The sequence below is a fragment of the Osmerus mordax genome, chromosome 10, assembly GCF_038355195.1.
Source record: "Osmerus mordax isolate fOsmMor3 chromosome 10, fOsmMor3.pri, whole genome shotgun sequence".
Taxonomy (NCBI): Eukaryota; Metazoa; Chordata; class Actinopteri; order Osmeriformes; family Osmeridae; genus Osmerus; species Osmerus mordax.
In genome coordinates, this window is record NC_090059.1 from 3,768,101 (window position 1) to 3,793,757 (window position 25,657).

The 25,657-nt window shown below is 43.1% G+C and overlaps 1 protein-coding gene and 1 long non-coding RNA gene across 6 annotated transcripts in view; both read right to left on the bottom strand.

Annotated features, from left to right (window-relative positions):
* The window catches only part of cpxm2 (carboxypeptidase X (M14 family), member 2), a 177,437-nt gene that overhangs the window by 147,377 nt on the left and 4,403 nt on the right, over positions 1 to 25,657 (bottom strand). For all 5 annotated transcript variants that reach the window (XM_067244759.1, XM_067244761.1, XM_067244758.1 and 2 more), the window contains 2 exons: positions 6,454 to 6,563; positions 3,311 to 3,450 (listed from right to left, as the gene is read on the bottom strand). In XM_067244759.1, the coding sequence (XP_067100860.1) occupies positions 3,311 to 3,450; positions 6,454 to 6,563 (250 nt within the window). The remainder of the gene's footprint in view (positions 1 to 3,310; positions 3,451 to 6,453; positions 6,564 to 25,657) is intronic.
* Positions 13,840 to 14,514, bottom strand: LOC136950439 (uncharacterized). Its single transcript, XR_010877492.1, has 3 exons — positions 14,282 to 14,514; positions 14,090 to 14,192; positions 13,840 to 13,903 (listed from the first exon to the last, which is right to left on the bottom strand). It is a non-coding gene; the product is annotated as an uncharacterized lncRNA (long non-coding RNA).

Consider the following 25,657-nt stretch of genomic DNA (forward strand, 5'->3'; position numbering starts at 1 on the left):
TAAATCTGTGGCTTTAACGACAGTGTGTTGAACACACACCCACAACAAAAAGGGATTGTTCTTGTGACAAACGGTACAGTTTCCATCGCCTGCCAACAGATGAGGAATACAAAAGAATGTAGCTGAAAAACCTTGCCTTGAAGAGACCACCCAAAAGTAGTAAAAGTAAAGGTGGGATGCAAGTGTTCATATAGGAATTTTTGTGGGTTAGTAGTGCCCTGGTCCAGCAACACATGAGCACCCAACCGTTTGTATTTCACCTGACGATGAAACTAAAACCCAGGACCGATGATGTGGGGCTCTGACCAGGCTCTATGTCTGCTTTAAGGTAGACAAGGTTGTGCCCCACCACCTTTATTAAAACGCGACCAACTTTATTGCTGTGGAGGTAGCTACTGATAAGACTCAGAGCTTTTCAGGTTATTCATCGCTTCACCATCCATAGCAACAGAGTTAATAAAGTACCTAAATATGCTAGTGTACGTTATTTGAGGCCACTTTTTCAGGTCGTCCTCCCATCCCTCGATAATAGAAGGCAGAGGTATGATCAAATTGTCCCGTTTCAGGTGTAACAGGCTGTGTTCCCACATGTTTTATTTCGCATCAGAATTAGTTTACCGCAATGACTGTTTATGAACGTTACCATGAAAATCTCCGGCTCCGGAAGTCGCACTCATAATTCAGGAAATGGATAATGGGAGCTAGGAATAAGGTGGATAAAACCTTTCTGGAGCGCCACTGATTTTGCCTGTTAGTGCTTGCAATGCTGGGAAGAAAACTATATGACAACAATAGTGTTTAATGTTACTGGCCTTTCTAACAGTACAACCTAGCTTGGCCCCCCATAGTCTAGAACGGGTGTACCCAATAGGCGGACTCAGGTCCGGATCCAGACACAATACAATTCGGACCGAAGCCAAAATCAACATTATAATTTAGTCATGATCCAAGCGAGTTTTCATTGGTGCGTGATTTTGCGCCATAGCCTATATTTTTTTCCTACGAGATGTGCTTTCTATCTTCCGTGTCCAATCCAAAGGTCCAATCGGGAGCTGTAATCACCATGACAACTCACTCACTCAACGTTGGCCGCAACCTCTGTGGGTCACGCAGGTTGTGTGTGTCATTTGCAACAACGCAGGCTAATCGATTTGCTAATGGTACCTATTTCTTCCTTAGCGAAAATCATGGCGTGACAAAACCCAACAAAAAGCAAAAAGTTGTTTCAGAAAATCGCAAATTTCAGACTGAGTGGACTGACAAGTATGCATTTGTGTTGCCGGTGGGGAGCACAAAACCGATGTGTTTAATCTGCAATGAGACGGTTGACCTTGTCATAAGTGGTAGGCCCAACGTGAAACATCACTATGACACAAAGCATAGACACTTTGAACAAAATTCCCCCCAGAACTCTGAGGTAAGGGCCAGAAAAATACACCATCCCTCTTTCAGACCCTGGATTGAATGGGAATTTGGTGAGTGGACCTTTTGGGTTTGTAATTGAGTACCCCTGGTCTAGAACATCCCCTAGTTGCAAATCAAGACAAGAGCCTTTTCATAAGGCCCAGTGGTGCACTCATGCTGTCTGAGGCCGTCAAATGTCAGCACTCATGGAATGCCTCTTGTCCGATGAAAGTAGACCTACTTGGTTGTATGTGGATGGCGGACTGTATGGGTCACCACTGTATGGTTTCCCATGATACATAAGGCATATATAGTTTCCGACATTTTAGACTCATGGAGTAGAAATGAGAATTTGAGAGCTTTTTACCATTGCATACAAATACGGAAATGCAATTACACCAAGGTCCACAAGGGCCTATGCTAAAAACCAAGGGGGGTGTGGGCTTGTTCAGACCACAATTTCCAGAAAGGATGTGTGTGCGTCTCACCAAGCTTGCACGTGTGTCAAGGGGCAGGATTACTCTGTGAGAATTTGGAGCGCGCGCGCGCTGTGGAGCAATTCAATTTAATTAAATCATATTTTGACATATCAAGGTGAAATTGCTTATGGTACTTCAGAATGATGTAATCTTGAAGCCAATAAGGTTAGAAAAAACATCAGTCAAAATTATATTGCATTTATTGACACAAAGATATTTAGGCAATGTTATGGCAGTTTTTGACATAGTTACAATATCTGTTTCTTTAAGCGGTCAAAAGTAAGTTCCTTTGTTATAGACAGACGAATGTAAGAAGCTGAGGCTCTGTGGTGTGGTCTACTCTGTAGAATGGACACTCAGATTGGGTCTTAGTTAGGTCTGGGGGTTGGGGGAGATTGTTATCTCAGTTGAGCGAGCTGACCTAACCTTTTGGCCAAGGAGATTGTGTCCTGTTTGTGTATCATTAACCATCTCCTTCTTTAGAGAGGGAGCTGGGGCATCAAAGAACTGTGGGACACTTGATGTGGAGTCAAACTGTCACTGAGTAGTGCTGGCCAATCACAGAGACCGCTATATTGATGGATTGACCATCAGAAGAACCATTTGTTCTAAGTTTATATAAGGCAGGGTTTTAGGGTTGTTCTTCACCACTCTCTCGAACGACCTGTAGGTTACATCTGCATGTCTTTCGCTATGACCGGTCCAGAGTACTCTGTTAATTCTTAAATTGTACAAACTAAATAAATTATATTGAAACCGCCATCTTGACTATTCAGATCTACACAGTGCCACTTGAATTTCCACCATGACAGCAATGTGGACATTTACATAAATACACTTCTTTCAGCCATTTTGCATTGAATTCCTTATTCAATTTGATCCTATAGGAAGATACGTATTTTACAAATCTGTAACAAATTTCAAGTCGATTTGGACAGTTGTTTTAAGAGATCAATTTTGAAGGTTTTCGCAAAATGTCGCAGTACAGGAAAATCCATCATGGCGGACCTTATGGGTCCTTGAGCTTTTTTTGTTCCCCATGAGAAATAAGGCATGTATACCAATTTTCAGGCATTTGAGTAATGGGGCGCTGGGGAAATCACGTAGACTTTGGGCATGGCTTATAGCGCCACCTATGGGTGTACGTGGGCCATTAGTGGTCTGGGAGTAGTGAGTGACCTGTTGTATCATTGGGCCAAATTTGAAAAAAACGGGTCCAGGACTTTTTGAGCTATTGCGCCATTTCATGGATAAGAGGAAAAATAATAAGAATACTAACAAAAACAATAGGTTTCCTCCTACCTTAGGAACTTTAATAATTGGCCCATAATTGCCCACCCAGGATATCTGCCAGCCCACCCTTCTATTGCTGTCAATAACCGGGCCTGAGTCTGAAAGTGTTCTCACACATCATCGAGCATACTCACGACCAGAGGGAGTTCCTGCCCTGCGTGATGACCCCGGTGAACTTGGTCAACCTTCTGGCGTCCACCTCGAACCACTGCAGAGGGTCGAGCCTCCCTGCGCACCAGCCTCCGTCATACAAATCATCTTCATAGAGGGCAGCCTTCCAGAGACAGAAAAACACCTTAAACCCGTTTCTCTATTTTTTTCAGTCTCAGTTTAAAGTGGGATTCTTGTTTTCCCAACCTCCTCCCGATTCTCATTAAATCCTTGTAAAAAAAAACGTATGCACTTCTCTTTCCCCCTGTATCCCCCCTGCAATAGCTCCCACATCTCCCGCCATGTCAGGTCACACCCCACAGTTGGAGAACCACTGACTCAGATCAAGTCAACGGTATGAGAGAAAAAGACTGCCAGTTCGGAAATTGCCTAAATGGACTCAACAATCTAACTGCACCTTAATTCTTTTCACTAACCACTGGGCAGTGAAAGCTATAACCTTCATAAGCAGCCAATACATTTTAAAGTAAATTGAAACATTCAGATTTATGACCATTACAAAACTATACAAATAGGACAAATTGTTTATCTTCCTCAAATGTAGACTACTCTGGCTGTTCAGGACACAATAAAAACATTAATAAAATATCACACTTTGTAATTTGTCAACTGTTAAGATGCTCCAAGTACCTAATTAGTCTTCCAAACTAGTTTTCAGTAAATCAGGTTTGACGATAGTCAGGTGATAATCATGATGAATATTATCATTTTACATGATCAAGTCTTCAACTCAACATAAGATAATTTAAATGCAACATAAATGTAATGATCTTGTGTAAAAGTGTAGCATTGGGCAAATCAGACAACAGCAAAGATTTTCTCTGGTGTTTGGTCCTTTGCTATCAGTGCTTAGAATCTGAACACAGAAAAGAAAATAATTTTCTTCGATAATGCATTTGGCCTGAACCAAGAGGACACATCTGTTTTATTTGTGTACATAAACACACACACAGCATCATGGCAGCCTACAACCAAGGCATTGTTTCTCAGTCCCTCAACAGATACAACACATTGAATGGTGTGTGTGGAATGAAATGTACAGAATCTGGCATTGCTGACTCCAGATAATGATGAGGCAAACTGGAGAGTACACTCTAGTTCATTTCCTCTATGAGGAGCAGCTTGCAATAACAGGAAATACCTCTTTTCCCAGTTGCCAATCCGCTTTATGAGGTTTGGGGATGTTTACCAGGTTTTATGGCAACAGTGTTGTTTTCTCTAGAGTCTGCAGAGTCATGACATGTAAAAGGGAGCTATATGCCATCAAAATGGAACCAAGCAATTAGTGTTGTGAATTCCTCACACTACGGAGACTGTGTAGGTTGCAGTGTCTGTAGTTAAGTTAGTGACGTATGCTAATGACGTCAGTTCCACAAGAATGTTTTGTGTTTTTTCTTTTCATTACGGCGCCTGTACAGAAGTCAGAGACGATGTAAGTTCGTACTCCTTATGTCTATCTATTTTTACAGCAGATCAAGCTATTCTTCAGTTGTTTCAGTCTGATACGAGTACTGCCTGAGTTGTTTCAGTCTAAAACAAGTACTCAATGTTAGCCGTTTTACCCAGCGATGCGAAGCTGCGAGTTAATATGTAACGTCACTGTGTCCAATCCCGACCGCCGTAAACTCCTATTGTCCAAACCCGAACGGGGTTTGGACACTCAGTTTCCGGTCTTTTTGCCAGCATTTTCTTTTGCGATCGCCAGCAAAGTGTAAGTAGTATTATTTTAGGCATACCAAACAATCTACGTGTCAAATTTCATGAACATGTAAAGCTCTCTCTTGGAAGTCGCTTTGGATAAAAGTGTCTGCTAAATGAATAAATGTAAATGTAAACATATATGGACGTTTACATGTCTAAATAATATAGGAAAGTTACTTTGGCCGAAAGACCACTTGTGGTCGTCGTACTGCTACTATATGGGTTAGCATATGAGTGTATTTCAACGCTAGCTTAACACTACTTTGTCTAGCCAATGAAAATACACGATCATGTGTGATGTGATCTGTAATCGAGGGAAGGAAGGGATGGGGGCTAGCAAACTTTGAGTTCAACAAAACATCCAGCAGGTGGTGGTATACAGTCCAATTGAGATTTTATCGCATAGTTTGGAGATGTTGAAGCGTGATATCTTATTGTGGAGGACATAACTACGTCCCCGGATATGTTGACAGCATTGATGGTCAGTTTGGTGACCCTGGATCAAGTTAATATCCCTTGAAAAACAGCAGCGGCGAGTGTTTACTACGAGGATAGAAGTGCGGTCGGGTTTGGACAAGGGTAGCGCACGGCTAATTTACCGGCGCCAGCGTCTTTTTACCGGCTCTAGTAAAGGCTAAGCTAACTCTAAATGTTTTAACAATATTTAGCTCCAAAGTTAAGTTAAAGCTTAAGGTGAAATCAGTAAATCAGCTGAAAACGTGATACGATCATTTTTATCAATATTTGAAGTGGCATTTTATCAGAATGTTAGCTAAAAACCGGTCGGGATTGGACACAGTGACGTTATATTGCTAGCTTGCTAACTTTTCACCGTACATCACACACGTTCCTAGCTAGCGTGTGATACGTTTGTTGTGGTGCTAATCGTTATTGTGCTAGAGAGGATGTTTATTTTACTTGCACAGTGTGATACTTTATTTCCGTATTTGTTGTTAAGTGATTAATAACTTGTTGATTAATGTCAAATCATAGTAGATATAACAGCTGTGATATTAATGTACCTTTTTGGGGTTTATTTTCAGAAATCTCCTTTTTTCATTCATTCATTGATCCAATGTACAGTTTGTGACTGCCTGCAGTGCAACATCTTACTACCAAGTAAAACCTTAAACTCCACCTGGTGACTTGTGCTCTCTGACAGGAGCCCTGAAGCGGCTAATGCACAACATCCAGCATTCACAGGGTTAAAATCCCAACAATTAGTATGACGTTTTATTGAGATATCTTTGCACAATGAGACCATTGAGACATCTCTACACAATTACAGACAACCAACACTTAATGTTTCTACATTTTGCTTTGGAACATTGATTTGTTTTTTGTTTTTTTCATAGTGAGTATTGCAGGCGCAACCTCGCAACCTCGGTTGCTTTTTCAGCCCCACCTGGATGTTGAGGCGACCCCTGTGAGCTCCAAGCCCGTAGCGTCTCATGGTGGAGGCATGAAGCTGGAAGTCATCTATCTTCAGTGTCTCCAGTCCCATCGGAGGGCATTCTATGAAAAAAAAAACGGAAAAAAAACTGTACTACTACTTTTATACTGTTGTGGATGAATCTATTAAGTCCAATTGTTATTATAACTTTACGTAGGTGTTTCTAGGAATGCGATTGAAGTCTTGCATGAAATGTCTATGGCCTGATGTGTTCATCATTGTTGTGTGGATTGTCCATGTGCATGGAAGAAAGTTAAAATGAGTTTGACGCAAGTTTACAGCATGATCAACTGTCACTTTACAACCTCAATGATGACGTTAATCACTCTCCAGTCGGTGGTGGCTGTAGAGAAAAGGTTGATTATGTCTGACTGAGTGTACATGTGTCATCTACTTGAGGTTTATATTCTTTCACTTTTTGTATGGGCTCATTTACATTAACTCAGTAACATATCAAAGTCACGACAAGGCTCTATGTCTTCTTTTAAATCAACCAGTTACTTGCTGCCACATTGTGGCTGGAGACTTCCACATTGGGAAGTTATGACAGAGGAATTACAGACTTCACTCATTAGTACAGAGTCTTAGCATTAGGGCTTCAAACCATACTTTTTTTACACTCGGTTCGTTCCAAGCAGAATCATTATTTTAACATTTCTTTGTCAGTGGGTAAACTAAATTCAGCAGGGGATCAAATATTTTTTTCCCTCACTAAGTGAGGGAGCCAAACAAATACCAAGAAATAGGTTGCGGCAGTTTCTCTTTCGACTACACTTGCAAAATCCGCGATGGGACTGAGCTTGAATAGCTTCGGCGACTTTTTATAGTACAAAATCGCTGTCAATCAAAAGGAGATGCAGTCTTTCGACAGACCCTCCAATCATCACGCTGAAACCCGGCATCCAGGCCAGCCCACTCCTCCATTCACCCCCAGAGACGCAGAGCATCCGTGGGCGGGACATAATCGCAGCATTTATCCAATGACCATATAGTTTGAAGCACTGAAAAAAAAAATCAAAGCAGCCCCATTGAAGTCCATGGACGCCAGGCTTCAACAGGGAAATGCACTGTGACGCTATGGGAAAGTATGAGAAGGAAATCGAGTCAGTCGACCTGCTATATGTAGCTTATTCTGAACAAACTCGTCTCGAGATGAATGTGTTCTAACGCATTTAAAATGTTAACACAATAGAAAATATTTGACCATTAATTTTGCAGCTGGGGTTGTTGCAGGGAGAGGGACTGCATGACTGAAGAGACCTGCAGCCCAGATGGGGGCGTTGAGAAGTGTTGTTTTGTCTGCGTCCTTCATGACCGTGAGGGACAGCCAGAGGTGACGCTGGATCACAGTTGCGGTCGCCATAAGGCGACCAGCACATGTAGCCCCCTTTTGGTTCAGGAACAGCGCCGCCGAAGCCATGTCTTTCGAAAGAACTTCGAGTCTTCCAGTGGTAAGTTTGGCGATGGCCGCAGAGAGCAGGGCAGCCTGGCCAACGGCTGTTGCGCATTGGATGCTCAGCATGAACGCTCTATCCACCAAGGAGGCGGAGAGGTGATCACATATAGAAGGCAATCTCGTTTTCTTAGTTCCCACGATGAAGGTGGCATGTAGAATTATCTCAAGATATCTCCTTACCGACATGGTGGAGGCAGAGGCAGACTCTGCCTCGATAGGGTCCTCAGGGGCGTCGTCCGCAGCCAAACTCTCTCCATTGGAGTTCAGTGCAGAGACAACCGGCTCGAGGGACTCCTCCCGGATGAAAACATAGCAACTGTCGTGATGTGGGCTGAGACAAACGAAGCAGAGATCGTGTCCGTCCCGACTGCCATCAAGATGACGGCACCAGCAGTGACTGAGAAAGGGCGGATCTCCACAACACAGAATAGGAAGCATGGAGGCCTGAGCGTGACCCGCAAAGCTAAACTTGTTTTTAGGCTTTTCTATGTAACTGGAGCTAGCTAGATATTTTCAAGAAGTTCTCTTGACATTGTAGCATATCTATCAAACATTGATTAGGTTGATGTCTAAGACCAATATTTTAAAAAGGTGCATAGCATAATATTTACCTCCTCTGGTTAAAGAAGGTTAGAGAGACCACACTTTCTGAATACATCATTAACATTCAGATGATGACAGGAAGTAAACTCTGCACCAAAATGATGCCAAGCAGAATGTGTTTTAATTTGTTGGAGTACATAAGAAAATGAAAAAAATAACGTTAGTGACTGGTTACCATTATTTCAAATAAACATTTCTGTTCCAGAACATAAAATATAAAGTTTCTGGTTTCGTTTTTGTTCCAAGCGAAATATCAATTGTTTCTGTTTTTCCTTGAACAGGTGTTGTGTTGATTCATCCTACCTTGTCAGATTTTCCTACCGTATAACAAAATTATAGCTATATATCAATCCCTGTATCTATCGGTCCATCTTCATCAGATGGTCCTAACAGTCTAAAATAAACAGGTAGGATGATTTTACAGTGCAAAATACCTAATCAGATTGCCCTATCAGCAGGGCCATCACAAACGAGGGGAAAGGTGAATATTATTCACGAAGCACATGGCTTGGAGGGGGCCCATTATTCCTGTGTTGATTTTCATGTCTGTAGTAATCATTTGTCAATCAAATCAATATTTCAAACCAAAATAATACACTTGCGGAAATATGTCAAATTTTCTAATAAACTAGGGCCCCCCTCCTTCCCGCTTTAATAAATGATTTGCTCCAACTGCACATTCCAAATTCCCAAGTATTTTGCAGTGCAACTCAGTGTGACAGTTGGATTACGTTGTCTTCGCAACATAAATATGGTGCACAAAAAAGAAAGGGCAGAGAAAAGAGTCAATACTGGGAAATTGCTCTTGACAATTTTTTTCACCACAACAGCAAAAGATTTGAGAGGTGAGCTGCAACAGTACACTAGTAACTATCATGACGTTAGCTAGCACTTCTCACATTTCCTGAAACTCAGCTAGTTATCTGACATTACCACGTGGTGAAAACCAGTAACATATGTAACAGGTGTGAATCCGTGAAACTCACTCCTTAAGTATATAACAGGCCACCCGTGTCAACAAAGAGCTAGCTTTTCGTTGGCGTAGCTGGTAGTGGTTGCGCTTGGCAAGTCAGAGGTGGCATGTTCAAGCCCAGCGAGTGGCGAACATCGGCCCGTAGACCTTGTGACGGAGCGTGGCCATGTCTGTTACAAATACAATGGGCGAATATCTCCGTAATTAATAACTTCCTGAGTTAGCATTCAACTAAAAACATTAAGTTATCAAATACTGGATATACAGATATACATTATGAATAGGGTTGGGTATAGAAAACCAGTTCCATTCTTCTGGGAACTCCAGCTTTGACGTTCTAAGGTGTCAAAAAACAATTAAAGGTCCCATGACATGAAAACTTCAGTTTAGGAGGTTATATAACATTAATATGAGTTCCCCTAGCCTGCCTTTGGTCCCCCAGTGACTAGAAATGTCAATAGGTGAAAACCATGCCCTGGGTATTCTTCTCCGCCTTTGAGAAAATGATAGCTCAAACGCTCGGTTTTGAAAATCCCCCTATTGTGGGTTACCTCCCCTTTCTCTGCTTTGCCCGCACAGAGAATTTGTCCCACTAATGAAAAAATGAGATACGACCGTGCAAGCGCAACATTGGCTTTTCCTCGAGACATCATGGCTTGCAAACGACCGAAGCATGGCAGTTAGCCCCGCCTCTTTCTTCCTCATAGCATTTAAAGCTACAGACACAGAAACGGCACGTCCTGAGGAAAGCTCATTGTGGGACTGCTCGTAGTGGCTGTAATTCTGCACCAAGGCTGAATTTTGGGAAAGAGACTTCAGATACAGTATTAGGGGACCACTAAGGCCTATATAAAAACATCCATAAACAGCATGTCAGGGGATCTTTAGGTCTTGATGAAGGTATGAGTTGGCTAGCTGTGTTTGTTCTGATAGTAGTGGTAGTAGAGCTAGCTGACAGAACATTATATTCTTATCTTTTCTCTTCCAAAAATGTTTGGAATTGGAACCAAGATTCGAGAAGAACCGGATTCAAAAACCAGAATTGTCCTTCCAGTCTAAAATAAATTAGTGACGCAATATTGATGTGTGCATGCACAGTAAGCCATGGTAGGACAGTCTGACAGGTAGGATGAAATGTCAGGACACTGGTTCAAAGCCTTGCTTGGCATTGTTCATTTGGAATTGAGAAGTTGGTTCTCTGTAAAATGTTATGCAAAACAAAAATTATCTGAAATATTCATAAATAAAAATGTGTTTTACAAACGTCTGTGTCATTGTTATGAAACCCATTTTCGAAACTAAAGAATATATTGTGCTTATTAAAGTTATGCATTGTGCTTATTAAATCTCTGTCTTATGAACTTAGAAGTGTGCTCAGGCTTAAACATTGTGTCTCACACAGGGCGGGGGAGTCAGGGGTGTGGGCGGAGAAAGAGGAACAATCCAGACGAGTTTCGACCCCAGTTTGGGAAAAAGGCTGTATTTTGTGTCACTATCTCTTTATTTTAAGAAACAACCTTGAAACCGGGTGGAGACGGCACCCGAGCAGGTGGGACGCGTATAGGCAAGAACAACTCCCTGATGCACGAGAGAACAAGCTCAACCCTCTTTTCATCTTTGTGTTTTAATTGCACTGTATAATATATGCTGGGGAGGGAAAGATAGCTAGTTGGACTTAGTGAACCAACCCAAACTCTGTTGCGGGTTGGGAAACGTAGACAACCCCAGAGCTCTGGACGTGTTGATTTCTAACTGCTGCATTAAAACTGATATTATCGGACCTCTGCGACTCCAGACCACTCTTTCTAGAACACAGATTTGTGTCATTGGATACCATCATTACATATTGGAATAAACACAAAGAATTTCAGTCCTTCAAAACCCATGAACGTTGCCCATGAACAGAGGTGGAAAGGGGAGCCACCAGGGCAAGGTGCCTTTCAGGCATGTTATAGCATCAACACACATCACAAGTAAAATAGATGTGAAGAAAAGGTCTTGAGTTCACCACCATTTAATCTGATAACCCCTCAATGAAACACAACCAATTTGTCTTTCACGTTCTTGTAAATCAAAACATTGAAGTGTGGATAAAAGAAAATGGAAACGGGTGAGGTGCCTGAGAGAACCGCTTAGCATAATCCCTTTCAATTTTACATTTAGTCATTTAGCAGACGCTCTTATCCAGAGCGACTTACACTAAGTACAGGGACATTCCCCCGAGGAATTGCCGAAGTGCCTTGCCTAAGGACACAACGTCAATTGGCACGGCCGGGAATCGAACTGGCAACCTTCAGATTACTAGCCCGATTCCCTAACCGCTCAGCCACCTGACTCCTGACTGAATTTTGTTAGTCCGACTGTAGGTACAGTAGGTGTGGGTGTGCTATATGGATCCTTATAGACCAATTATCACCCTACGTCACACAACGTCAAGCAGGCTCAACTGCGCATGTCGGTGGCAAAAGACGAACTTCTCCCGGGTATATACACTTGGAGTGTCGATCAGGTAATTATTGTCTCTGGCCACTGGATTGCAGGGCTTGACATTAACTGTTTGAGGCACTTGTCATGTGGGCAAGTACATTTACGTTTCTCTTGTCCATGCACAAAAGTCACTTGTCCCCCCAGACCTTGAAATAGCCTGACCGAGTGAAACGGGTAAAACTATCCTGGCTAACGGAGGTCGCTTTCTCAGGCAAATGATGAATGAAACAGGCTTGGTTAAAGAAATTCGAGATACTGGCTATCTTTAGCAGGCTTGTATCTTCAAAAGGCAGTCCTCCACGAAATCTTTGGTGTAGAATGGAGTAAAATACAACATTGTGAATTTTTTTGGTGTAGAATTTACTGAACTGTAAAATTATGAACTTTGCGACCAAGACATGGCTGCTACCGGGCGACATTCTCACTCAAATTTCAAGACTGTCCTCCTCGACCTTTTTGGTCTTTTTAAATCTAACTATCCGTGTAATTCTCTAGCCGTTAAAAATGCAATCTTTTCCCGGTTTTCTGCCACCATGCTGCGCACGCATCCCGAATGTTTACAAACAAATAATTGGTCTATACCATGGTCTGGGTGAATACTCGATTATGATTGGCTGCAGGGGTGTCCATTATCAGGTGATATATGGACACCTACTAAGTAGTTCCAGCAAAACAGTTTGTTCACCGTTCTAAATTATTGCGCTTGCTACATAGTATGAGCCTGTACAAATTGTCTGAAATAAGTAACCATAACAACAGGGATGGAGTCAAAGCCTAGCATGTAATTAGCTACAACAATGAGTGACTTCAATATTTCTTTTAACCTATTTGGAAAATGTTCCTTTTCTGGATTTACTGTCAGTGTCACGTAACCGCTCAACTCACATCCCGCGGCCAACATGACATGCCGATTATTTTGTCCGTAAAAATCTTGATTTGATTTGGGGACAATGACATTGCTCGATAGCTGGCTAGTCTTGTTGTTAAACATACTTTCAAATTATAATTACTGTTGGGAGAAAATGTCAACTTTGATGCGGTCATTTCACATCAATTTGCTATTCAACCTGCTCCACAGGCTGCGGCCAAACTATAGCCTAGTACTAGTATATGGCCGATACTTTCTTCGTGAAAATCTTGATATTGATTTTGGGACAGTGACATGGCTCGTTTTCTATTACAAAACGCATGAAAACATAAATTAAAGTTTGTAAAAAAAAAATGACCATGGTATAAGCGGAATGATGTGAATCAAGTTGGATCACATAATGATGACATAATGATCACAGAGAGACACAGGGCAGGGCATCCCAGCTAACACAGTTTCGTTGCCACAATGTCAATCGATGACCAAACATACATTGCCGCAACGTCTTTGGCGACGTAACCGCAACGCAATTTTTGTGACGTTGCCAGTCTGTAACCGTGACCTACTAGCAACGTAAATTTGTGACGTTGCCAGTTCGTAACGGCGACCTCTTATCAACGTAATTTTGTGACGTTGCCGACCTCCTAGCAATGTAATTTTGTGACGTTGCCAGTCCGTAACAGCGACCTCCTAGCAACGTAATTTTGTGACGTTGCCTGTCCGTAATTGCGACGTTAATCAAGTAACCTATATTTCTCAATTCTACTGCTTATATTGGGGCGGTTCATATGCAGACCTCATTTGCCCAAAATGCTACTTGATCTTGTATAATAGGATACATGGTAGCCAACTTTAGGAGGACTATGTTTGTGTGATGTGTAGCCTTACTCAAGCTAATCATAAACGAGGCAGCATTTCCATGTAACATTCAGTAATTTTATTTCAAACAAAGTGCCAAACAGTGAATTAAAATCTTCTGCCAGTCCCCGCTACAGGTCCTGTTTGTTGGCCCTGACTATGAAGCACAAAATAAGTTAGTTTCCTATCAACATAATTGCACGTGTGAAAGGGGCTATACAAGTCCTAAAAAATGACATCTAAAATAATATAAATCATTAAAAAAATATTATGTGATTCTATTTTTGTGTCACATAGCCATGTGAAAGGTTGGATATGGAAGCTGCAATCATGATTCATTCACCTGACTTGTTTTGAATGGCCTGCCGGGGCTTGTTTGAGTGTCTCCGCTATGAGGAGCTCCACAGCCTTCTCTCCCAGTCCCGTCTTCCACTTCATCACAGCGTCTGCAATTAGAAGTCATGAACTTATTGTCAGCACCAATTTGAACGTTGAATGCCAAAAGCCATAGTTCATGGCATCTCCAAACACCTACCACTCTATTTCGGAACTCCAGGAGCCGAGTGCACCAGCTGGGCGTACGCCTGGGTGTAACGCTACGTCCGACGTAGAACTGAAAGTTACGACTAGTGCACCAGTTAGACTTAAGCCCTTTATGTGCTGCACCTGGGTGTACATTTTACGCCTAGTGGGGAGCAGGCGTAAGTTGGAAAATCGGACTAATATCCATGGTAATTATAATGTACAACAGTTTGATCGCACATGCAGCGCGTCTTGTTTATAGACAACATATGGAAAGGACATTAAGGCGAGAAAAAGTTGTCCAGGATCACACAAATCCACTGTTAATTTTATTGGTGATCGATTTCCAAGCTGATTGTTTCTGTTTGTTTGTGTTGATATCATTACATTTCCCCATGAGCACGCTTCTATTCTGAGTAAACAACTCTAGAAGTTTTCTAATTTCTCTATCAGTAAAATGTATTTTCCTTTTCTTTCTATGAATATGTATAATATGTAAATATGTATCCCCCCACCACGATCAGAACAACTTAGGTATGCCTTACAATGAGTTGGCAATGCTATTGAAAAGCTTTGAGTATTTTTTTGAGTGTCTTATATTTGCACTTGCCTGGCTGCCAGCTGTTTTCCTGGGCCCCCAATGGGTTCTCCTCCACCAGACCAGAGTTGACACCTAAGGGTATGGCATCTGGTGATGCAAACGTTTTAAGTCATGCTTTTACTTCAAAACATAGCCTTTAGGGGACCCTTTGGCTCATACAATTATTGTCACTGTTATGTTAACAGGAGTCAGGTAGCTGATCTGTTAGGGAATCGGGCTATAGATCAGAAGGTCGGGGGAATGTCCCTGTACTTACTGTAAATCTAAATGTGCTAAATGACTAAATGTATAAACGGTCATTCATTACTTTACCATCATTTCCCAGGGACACAGTGCTAGGCTGTGTGACGGTGGTAGGATAATCTGTCTAACAATGGGATGTTGCAGTCACTGGTTGTGGTTGTGGCAGAGGAAGAAAAGTAGTCTCTATGCACAGTTTAAGATAAGTGACATAGAGATCCAAGATGGCGCAGATGATGGCTGCCTCGGTTGCTAGGTGCGCTCTGTTTTGTCTTGTTTTGTCTGTTAATTCAATCTTCTGCCAAGATTTCCGGGGTTCTCTAACAAGAAAAGTACTTCTAAACATCAGGACTACAACTCCTGTGGATTTATTTCCCACTTTTCTGCTTCCAGCGGCAGATTTAGTGGGAATTCTAGCCAGTGCCGCGCTAGGCTTTGCCCATGCAGTGAAACGCCGAAGAAGGGGAAAGCGAGTGGGAGCGCTAGTTCGGCTACGCAGACGTGGAATCTGAACCGTGCTTCCAAGTTTTTTCCTCTCCAACGTACGTTCCCTGTGCAATAAAATGGACTAACTTCAGCTACAGATGGTGAAAAACATGGACTTTCTTTCATTTTCGGTTTTGTGCTTCACGGAGACATGGCTGTGCGAATTGATCCCGGACAACGCATTGCATCTGGTAGGCTTTCAACTCGTGAGAGCTGACCAGGACACTGCACTCTCCGGCAAAACCGAAGGCGGTGGTATTTGTTTCTACATCAACAGTGGCTGGTGTGTAGATGTGACAGTGATTCTGCAACATTGTTCTCCGGATCTGGAATCATTTTTTATAAGCTATAAACCTTTTTACTCGCCCAGAGAATTTGCGTCACTCATTTTTGTCGGAGTCTACATGGCACCGGGTCCACAGGTTAAAGAGGCCCAATGCATGCTCGACGACCAGATTCTGAGTGTGGAACGAGCAAACCCGGATTCCCTTGTTATCGTACTCGGCGACTTTAACAAAGGTAATCTTAGCCACGAACTCCCTAAATACAGACAATTCATCAAATGCCCAACCAGAAAAGAGAACACGCTGGATCACTGCTACACTACAGTCAGTAGAGCCTACCAAGCCATCCCTCGTGCAGCACTGGGTCACTCTGGCCATGGTCCATCTGATTCCTGCATACAGGCAGAAATTAAAGCTCTGTAAACCTGTTGTGAGGACATCAAAACAGTGAACCAGTGAGGCTATGGAGGATCTGCAGGCGTGCTTGGACTGTACTGACTGGGATATGTTCACGACCGTTACCAATAGTCTGGATGAACTCACAGAGGCTGTGACATCATACATCAGCTTCTGTGAGGACTGCTGTATTCCAACACGCACCAGGGTGAACTTCAACAACAAAGCCCTGGTTCTCAGCAGAGCTCAGAAGGTTGAGGTCAGAAAAGGAGGAAGCATTTAGGAGTGGGGATAGAGACAGATTCAAGGAGTCGAAGAACAGGTTTAGCAAGGCGGTGAGAGAGGCTAAACGACTGTACTCAGAGAGACTGAGGCGCCAGTTCTCTGCTAACGACTCTGCTTCTGTCTGGAGAGGCCTCAGGCAGATTACCAACTACAAGCCCAGAGCCCCCCACTCCACTAACGACTCCCGCCTGGCCAACGACCTGAACGAGTTCTACTGTAGATTTGAAAGACAATTGGACTGTCCTGATCTAACCTCCCACCCATGTGGCCTCCCCCCTCTACAGTGACGACTCTCTCCATTCAGGAGGGTGAAGTTAACAGACTTTTCAAGAGGCAGAACCCCCGCAAAGCAGCTGGGCCGGACTCTGTCTCTCCTGCCACCCTCAAGCACTGCGCTGACCAGCTGTCTCCGGTGTTAACCAACATCTTTAACACCTCCCTAGAGACATGCCATGTGCCAGCCTGTCTCAAGTCCTCCACCATCATCCCTGTGCCCAAAAAGCCAAGGCCAACAGGACTTAATGACTACAGACCCATCGCCCTCACCTCTCTGTGGTAATGAAGTCTTTTGAGCACCTTGTGCTGGCACACCTCAAATCCATCACCGACCCTTTCCTGGACCCACTGTAGTTTGTCTACAGAGCCAACAGGTCGGTGGATGACGCCGTTAACATGGCCCTCCACTTCACACTACAGCACCTGGTCTCCCCAGCATCCTACGCCAGGATCCTGTTTGTGGATTTCAGCTCTGCCTTCAACACCATCATCCCCGCCCTGCTTCAGGACAAGCTCTCCCAGCTGAACATGCCCGACTCCACCTGCAGGTGGAGCACAGACTTCCTGTCTGACAGGAAGCAGTGCGTTAAGCTGGGAACACAAGTCTCTGACTCCCGGTCCATCAGCACCGGATGTCCTCAGGGCTGTGTCCTTTCCCCTCTGCTCTTCTCCCTGTACACCAACAGTTGCACCTCCAGTTATCCATCTGTCAAACTTCTGAAGTTTGAGGACGACACCACCCTCATTGGGCTCATCTCTGACTGGGACGAGTCTGATTATAGGTGGGAAGCTGACAACCTGGTGACCTGGTGCAGCTAGAACAACTTAGAGCTCAATGCTCTTAAGACGGAAGGGAGTCTGTTGGCTGAGCGGTGAGGGAATCGGGCTAGTAATCCGAAGGTTGCCAGTTCGATTCCCGGTCATGCAACTGACGTTGTGTCCTTGGGCAAGGCACTTCACCCTACTTGCCTCGGGGGAATGTCCCTGTACTTACTGTAAGTCGCTCTGGATAAGAGTGTCTGCTAAATGACTAAATGTAAATGTAAGACAGTGGAGATGGTTGTGGACTTCAGGAAGAATACAGCCCCACTCACCCCCATCACCCTGTGCGACTCCCCAGTCAACACTGTGGAGTCCTTCCGCTTCCTGGGCACCATCCTCTCCCAGGACCTCAAGTGGGAACTGAACATCAGCTCCCTCACCAAGAAAGCACAACAGAGGATGTACTTCCTATGGCAGTTGAAGAAATTCAACCCGCCAAAGACAATGATGGTGCACTTCTACACAGCCATCATTGAGTCCATCCTCACCTCTTCCATCACCATCTGGTACGCTGCTGCCAAGGACAATAGCAAACTGCAGCGTCCAGACCTGCACACCTTGAGGACCCTGAGGCGAGCGAGGAAGATTGTGGCCGACCCCTCCCACCCTGGCCACTCCCTGTTCCAGCTACTCCCCTCCGGCAGAAGGCTGCGGTCCATCAGGACCAAAACCTCACGCCATAAGAACAGTTTCTTTCCATCTGCTACTGGCCTCTTCAACAAGGCCAAGGACTCCCATTGACATTCATTCATTATTTAACCTAGTATCTGATTGCACTATGTTGACCACTCATGCTGCTCATTGTTATCCTTATTCTTATATATATTTTATATTTAAGTTGTTTTATTCTTAGATTGTTTAGTTCTTAGGAATAGTTCTGTACCTTTACCTAATTTAAGATTCGTATATGTTTAGTGTTTGCACCTCCCTGCCACAGTAAATTCCGTGTTTGTATAACATACATGGCGAATGAACCGAATTCTGATTGTGATGAAATTATGGCATCAGAATCAGGATGGGATTTATTCGCCATGAAAGTTTGCACAGACAAGGAATTTGCTTTGGCAGGAAGGTGCATACAATAAACATATAGGAACCTAAAATTTAAATATGTGGACTATCTATACTAAGGGTACATAAACTAGCAGTACTAAGTGGGATTAGAATTAAATTAAATATACAATAAAATATAAGTTGCCGTAAATTAAAATATAAAAATACAAATATTACAAAAAATACAAATGTACAAGATACAATTTTGTAATGCAGTGTGTTTTAAGCAGGAAGTCATTAGAGTCAGTGTGGTCCCTTGGCCTTGTTGAAGAGGCCAACAGCGGAAGGGAAGAAACTGTTTTTGTGGCGTGAGGTATTGGGTGGGAGGACTCGGCCACAATCTTCCTCGCTCGCCTCAGGGTCCTCGAGGTTTGCAGGTCCTCGAGGGTAGGCAGATTGCAGCCAATCACCTTCTCAGCAGTGCGGATGATACGCTGCAGCCTGCTCTTGTCCTTGGCAGTGGCAGCAGCGTACCAGACGGTGATGGAGAAGGTGAGGATGGACTCAATGATGGCTGAGTAGAAGTGCACCATCATTGTCTTTGGCGGGTTGAACTTCTTCAGCTGCCGAAGGAAGTACATCCTCTGTTGTGCTTTCTTGATGAGGGAGCTGATGTTCAGTTCCCACTTGAGGTCCTGGGAGAGGATAGTGCCCAGGAAGCGGAAGGACTCCAAAGTGTTGACTGGGGAGTCACACAGGGTGATGGGGGTGGCATGTATACTAGTACAATCTTTGTGACATACAAAAAAATGATCTAACCTTTATTGGTCCTTTTTTTGTTGTCCACCGTGGCTTGGGATCCATCTCAAAGCTGTGTTTGTGTTTTTAAACTTCAGCGCTCCAATTAATGTGGAGTCACATACCCCTTTTCCACCAATGCATTTTGGGTGTCGGTTCGGAGCCGGTGCTTAATCACGAACCAGTTCTTTCTCTTTCGACAGACAGAGAACCGGAAAAGTGGTTCGTACGTGGTTCGCAAATAGCACCACTTCAGAGCTGGGGCCCGTTCTCCGTACATCGTTTTTACTACAGGAACCTGTTGCAGAAGGTGCAAGAATAATTGGGAGAATTTAACATGAAACCGAATTAATTGCTCATTGCGTGATAGATAGGCTCCTTAAGCACAGCGCAATATGCTAGCCTATACTTTTTGAGAGGATAGCCTATCGTTTTTTTGTGAGGGTGTCATTTACATAATACATTTGTTGAAACCACATCATATGACATTAAAGATGATAAATGAAAATATGAAAGCAAAGGCCTAGCTTACTCTAATAAGCGATAAAACGCGTGGTCACTCCTCTACATTTAATTTGGTCTGCTACTTTTTGCCAGCCCTCTTTCTTGGATTTTGCAGACTTTGAGGTGTTCCCTGGCGTTCTAATAAAATCTTCAAATTCTGAGTAACCTTCGAGCAAGCTGTTGCTCTGTTGGCTCTGTTGCGGAAAAAACAGGGCGCTCATTTTGGCCACGGTGAGCAGCCATAGTCAATCCGATCCACTTTTCCATGTTGATAAGAGCATTAAAATGAAACAAAATTATGGGACAAAAAGAAATCAATGGACATTTAGAATAGATAAAAATGTGCGATTAATCGCGAGTTAACTATGACATTAATGCGATTAATTGTGATTAAATATTTTAATCATTTAACAGCACAAATTTTCACTGATTACTTTGTGGGTATTTTTTAAGACGCTAAACTTTGATATCATATATGCATTTTCACTATTTCAACATAACTGTCTGGAGGCTTACCTCTAGCTAGCAAAATCCTAACTTAAATAATGTGTATCTGATAGCAAATAAACAGGCTAAATAGCCTACATTTCAAACCTATACGTAATAGCATGCCCCATAACATTTCTGCAAATACATTTATATATTTAGAACTATTTCTGTAAAGAAACTCACCTTTGAAGTAGCTATTTTCCAGGTGAAAACCAATGCGTGAAAGCCGGTGGAACTTAAGATAACCCCTGCAAAATCTCTTCTGAAACCCCAGATTCAGCGATGTGTTGAAATGGGCATGCGCAACTTTGTTGCTCAGGGGCAGACTGAGGGGCAGGTTTGCTCAGGGAGAACTGTAATATTCTGTGATGACTTGTCTTTGGAAATGAAACTCTTAAGAGTCGCTTACAATTTTGTATTACCGAATTATTGGAGCACAAATTTGCATTGTGTGTCATATAGCTTTGGTATGCTATACAAAGAATGTTTGCTTATGTTACACATCACACATTGATTGCTTTTGTACATGTTTATAGTAAAGAATGAAAGACTTATATTCGATATTCGATTTGATATTAGAATTATATTCCAAATTCGGTGTATTTTATTTATTACGTTTCTGCATATGAGAAATTTGATGACCAATGACATGCTGGGGCTGAGTTGCACATTAATTACATGCATTGTCTACATTTATACGTGCTGGGATACAACATTTAATATTGTGTGTGATTGAAGTTCATGTAGACTGGGCTACATTACAAAAGTGTCAGAACTGAGAGCAGTCTAGTGTGATCTCTCCATGTCTGGGTAAACCACTTATAATGCACTAGAGATCCGTTGTCCTACGACCAAAGAGCGACGTAACGGCAACGTAACCCATGGTACCAAAATTAACGTAGCCGACATGCACGCAGATGGCACTGGGGACGGGGGGGACATGTCCCCCCCAGACTCCTAGTGACCCCGATCCGTCCCCACCACTCTCCCTACGTAAGGTGACAAGCATCAGTTAATAACTGCACTGCTGATTAGGCAATGTTAGCGTTGTTAGCGTGTATTAGCGTGTGTAACGGCCACAAAAAAGTACTACAAAACTTTTGGAAAAAAAAGTGCGTTATGCTTATTTAACCCTTGTGCTGCTTTCGGGTCACATGACCCAAAGGTTCATAACGAACCATCGTTGTGTTTACCCACTTTTACCCAATACAAAAACAAATACAAATAATTTTCTTTTAACCTTTGCAATGTGGGGGGTCTGAGACAGCCCAACGGTTAAAAGAAAATTCCTCACTTTATTTTTGTATGCGGTAAAGTTGTCGCAATACGACGGTGGGTCACCATGACTGATGGGTCAGAATGACCCGAAGATAACACAAGGGTTAAAGTATTTAACTTTTGAGAACGTCTTCTGGACCAATAGGAACAGCGTATTGGTCCAATTATTACACTAGTATATAAGAAACACATATTATACCAGATAAGTAATTGAGTTGGAATAATTTGCTGACAGCTTGGTCCCCCCCCCCCCCCCCCCCCAGTTCAAAAATTCCATCTGCACCCCTGGTAGCCGACCATACGACGTTGCGGCAACGTTGTCCACGGGACCAAAAATAAGGTATCCAGCCGACCAAGGTACAACGTCGCGGCAACGTTGTCCACGGCACCAACTGGCAACATTCACTTTAGAACGTTGCTACGAAGTCGCGGCAACGTCCACGGGACCAAAAATAACGTATCCAGCCGACCAAGGTACAACATCGTGGCAACGTTGCCAGAAGGTAATGTCGCGGGTGACCAAATGAGCACTTACTGGCAACGTTGTCATGTGTTTACTGGGATGCTGTAATGCATTGGGTCCCACAGGCTCTGACATGTTTGTGAGCCTATAGGCTAACAAAAGTTAGATTGCCCTTTTCCACCCACTGAGGAATAGGGTGATAGAGGCTTTTTATATCACACAAATGTTTTTGCATTTCCCTAAATTCAACAGATTACAGATTCACTTATGATGGATCCACATTTAGACATTGCTGGACGTCACCCAGCTAGATCTGTGCTTTCGGGTAAAACTCTGAAGGTGCACAGCTTTTTTAGTCAGATCATGCTGCTTGAAGACTACACCAAACCATAGCTATGGGCTTTCAAAGTATTTCCTCTCAGTCATGTGTCTGTTTGTCCATGCAGCATGGACCGCACATGGTTTCCATTGCTCCACAGTCCCATGGCAAAAGCTGTCCTCATATGAACACTGGAGGAGGGGTAGGAAGATGAAGGCTGTAAGGCTCTCACAATACAAACATCCTTCCTCTATCTAACTGTTTATGCATGCATGGCTTTGAATTGCAGTCTCCAGCTTTGTTGTGCCTCCTTTCTTGTTAGCTTGTTGGAGACAGACTTGGCCTGCCTGGCAGGCTAGACAAGTGAGTGTATTAAAGTGTATTTTAGCTTTGTTCACCCTGAGCTAAAATATAGCCTTGGAAAAAAGCTTTGAACCCAGGAATCAGAACTCATTAGGGTCAGCCTGGCCCTAACAGGATAAACAAACACATAATGCCATCCTTGCCAGCAGAAACTTTGTGAACATGCCAAACAATGCACACAGAAAAAACACATGATCCGACTTTAATGATGGAGATGCAGACAAACTGTCAGTGTCTGTGCAAAGAGGTTCAAAGGATATCAATGCTTTTAACCAAAACACAGGGGTAGGGCATATGGATCTGGATGGATGGATCTGTTCCAGTGTTGTAGTACTCGAGACCGGTTGTGGTCTCGAGACCACATTTTGAAGGTCTCTGTCTTGTCTCGGAATCTACCGCATTACTCGGTCTTGTCTCGGACAAAGAGGACTCTGGATTTTATTTCAAGACAGGTCAAGACCACAACTGTGGGAATATCACTAAATTGCCTGTGCATTGTTTAATTTATTTGTTAATATCATTATTGTTATTGGATGTAAAACATCACGCTTCAAATGCAACCAATAGACCAATTATTTGTTTGTAAGCATTCGGGATGCACGCTCAATGTGGCTGCAGAAAACTTGGAAAGGATAGGCTTTATAATGGCTAGAGAAGTGCACGGATTATACAAATAGTTTGATTTAAAAAGACCAAAAAAGTTCGAGGAGGACAGCCTTTAACCTTGTGTTATCTTCGGGTCATTCTGACCCATCAGTCAGTGTGACCCACCGTCGTATTGCGGCAACTTTAACGCATACAAAAACAAAGTGAAGCATTTTCTTTTAACCGTTGGGCTGTCTCAGACCCCCCACATTGCGAAGGTTAAAAGAAAAATATTTTTATTTGTTTTTGTATTGGGTAAAATTGGGTAAACACAACGATGGTTCGTTATGAACCTTTGGGTCATGTGACCCGAAGGCAGCACAAGGGTTAAGAGAAAAAGTGATTCCCCATTGATCTGTCACCTAAGAATTTTGATTTGGGTTATGAAAGTCTTGAAATTTGAGTGAGAATGTCTGTTTAGACATTGTTAGCCTCAGTCAGACTCGGGTCGCTCACTGGCAGTGTGCACAATGTTGTATTTCACTCCATTCTACACTATAAAGGTCAGGGAGGACTGCCTTTTGTAGATACAAGCCTGCTGAAGATAGCCAGCATCTCGGATTTCTTTAACCAAGCCTGTTTCATTCATCATTTGCCTGAAAAGCGACCTTCGTTAGCCAGGCTAGTTTTGCACGAGCCAGCCTAGTTTTGCCCGTTTACTCCATTCTACAGTAAAAACGTCAGGGAGGACTGCCTTTTGTAGATACAAGCCTGCTGAAGATAGCCAGCATCTCGGATTTCTTTAACCGAGCCTGTTTCATTCGTCATTTGCCTGAGAAAGTGACCTCCGTTAGCCAGGCTAGTTTTGCCCTATCACTTGATCAGGCTATTTAAAGGTATCGGGGGTCAAGTGACTTTTATGCATGGACAAATGAAACAAATGTACTTGTCCAAAACACAAGTGCCTCAAAAAGTTCATGTCAAGCTCTGAAATCCAGTGGCCAGAGATATATGATGACCTGATCGACACTCCAAGTATATTATACCCGGGAGAAGTTCGTCTTTTGCAGCCGACATGCGCAGTTGAGCATGCTTGACAGTGGTGTGACGTAGGATGATAATTGGTCTATAACTTAACTCATTTCTAATTTTGAAATTACCCATCACCCCCCAAAAGTGAATGAGGAAGATTGGCGAAACAGTGGCTGTCTGAAGATGTTGGCCAAACCAGCTATAATTAGATTTGGTTACCTGAACCACAAAGCGTTTACAATAACGGCAAAGAGACACTGAGATGGCTGGAACTAGGCCTACATCAAACTTTTACCAGCATTTACATTTAGTCATTTAGCAGATGCTGTTATCCGGAGCGACTTACAGTAAGTACAGGGACATTCCCCAGAAGCAAGTAGGGTTAAGTGCCTTGCACAAGGACACAATGTCATTTTGCACAGCCGGGAATCAAACTGGTAACCTTCAGATTACTAGCCCGATTCCCTAACCGCTCAGCCACCTGACTCCCCTAGCATTTAGAAAGAAAACTTTTTAAAAGGTGAGGCGTAAGCAAAGCTTGCTACCTAACGTTTGCAATGTGCCTCTGTACCAAAACTCTTCAGAAATCTCTTCCCCCATTACACAAAGAGATTTAGCTAGTATTAGCTATGTAACATACTGTATGTTTCAGGGCGACGGGTGTTAGTTTCAGTTGCTTGCCAGATTTTGTTTGTGATAACGAGCCAGGCCACATAAAGCTAATGATGTAGCTAATGATGAATATAAAGTTATGTTACATCAACGTTACTCATGTCAGCTGCATACCTCTCCCAACTTCATGATGTTAAGTTAAACGCTGCGGTACCGTGCTCCTTCACTTGGGGGAGAGAGAGATGTGAAAGCAGAGACCGAGTACTAATGAAAAATGCCTGGCCATAAGCACACAGCACTACGTTAAGAGTGCATTTTTAGTTCAAATACAGTTACAGATCAAATCTAACTTATTACCTAGTCAAACCGTACTGCTTGTGTATTTTGAGTGGTCTGGTCTTGACCCGGTATCGCCCTGCCTTGGTCTTGACCCCTCAAAGTCTTGTCTGGGTCTTGATACACTCTGGTCTTGGTCATGACTTGGTCTCGGATTAGGTGGTCTTGACTACAACACTGATCTGTTCATAGAATCTCATACACATGTTACTGCACTGCTGATGCTT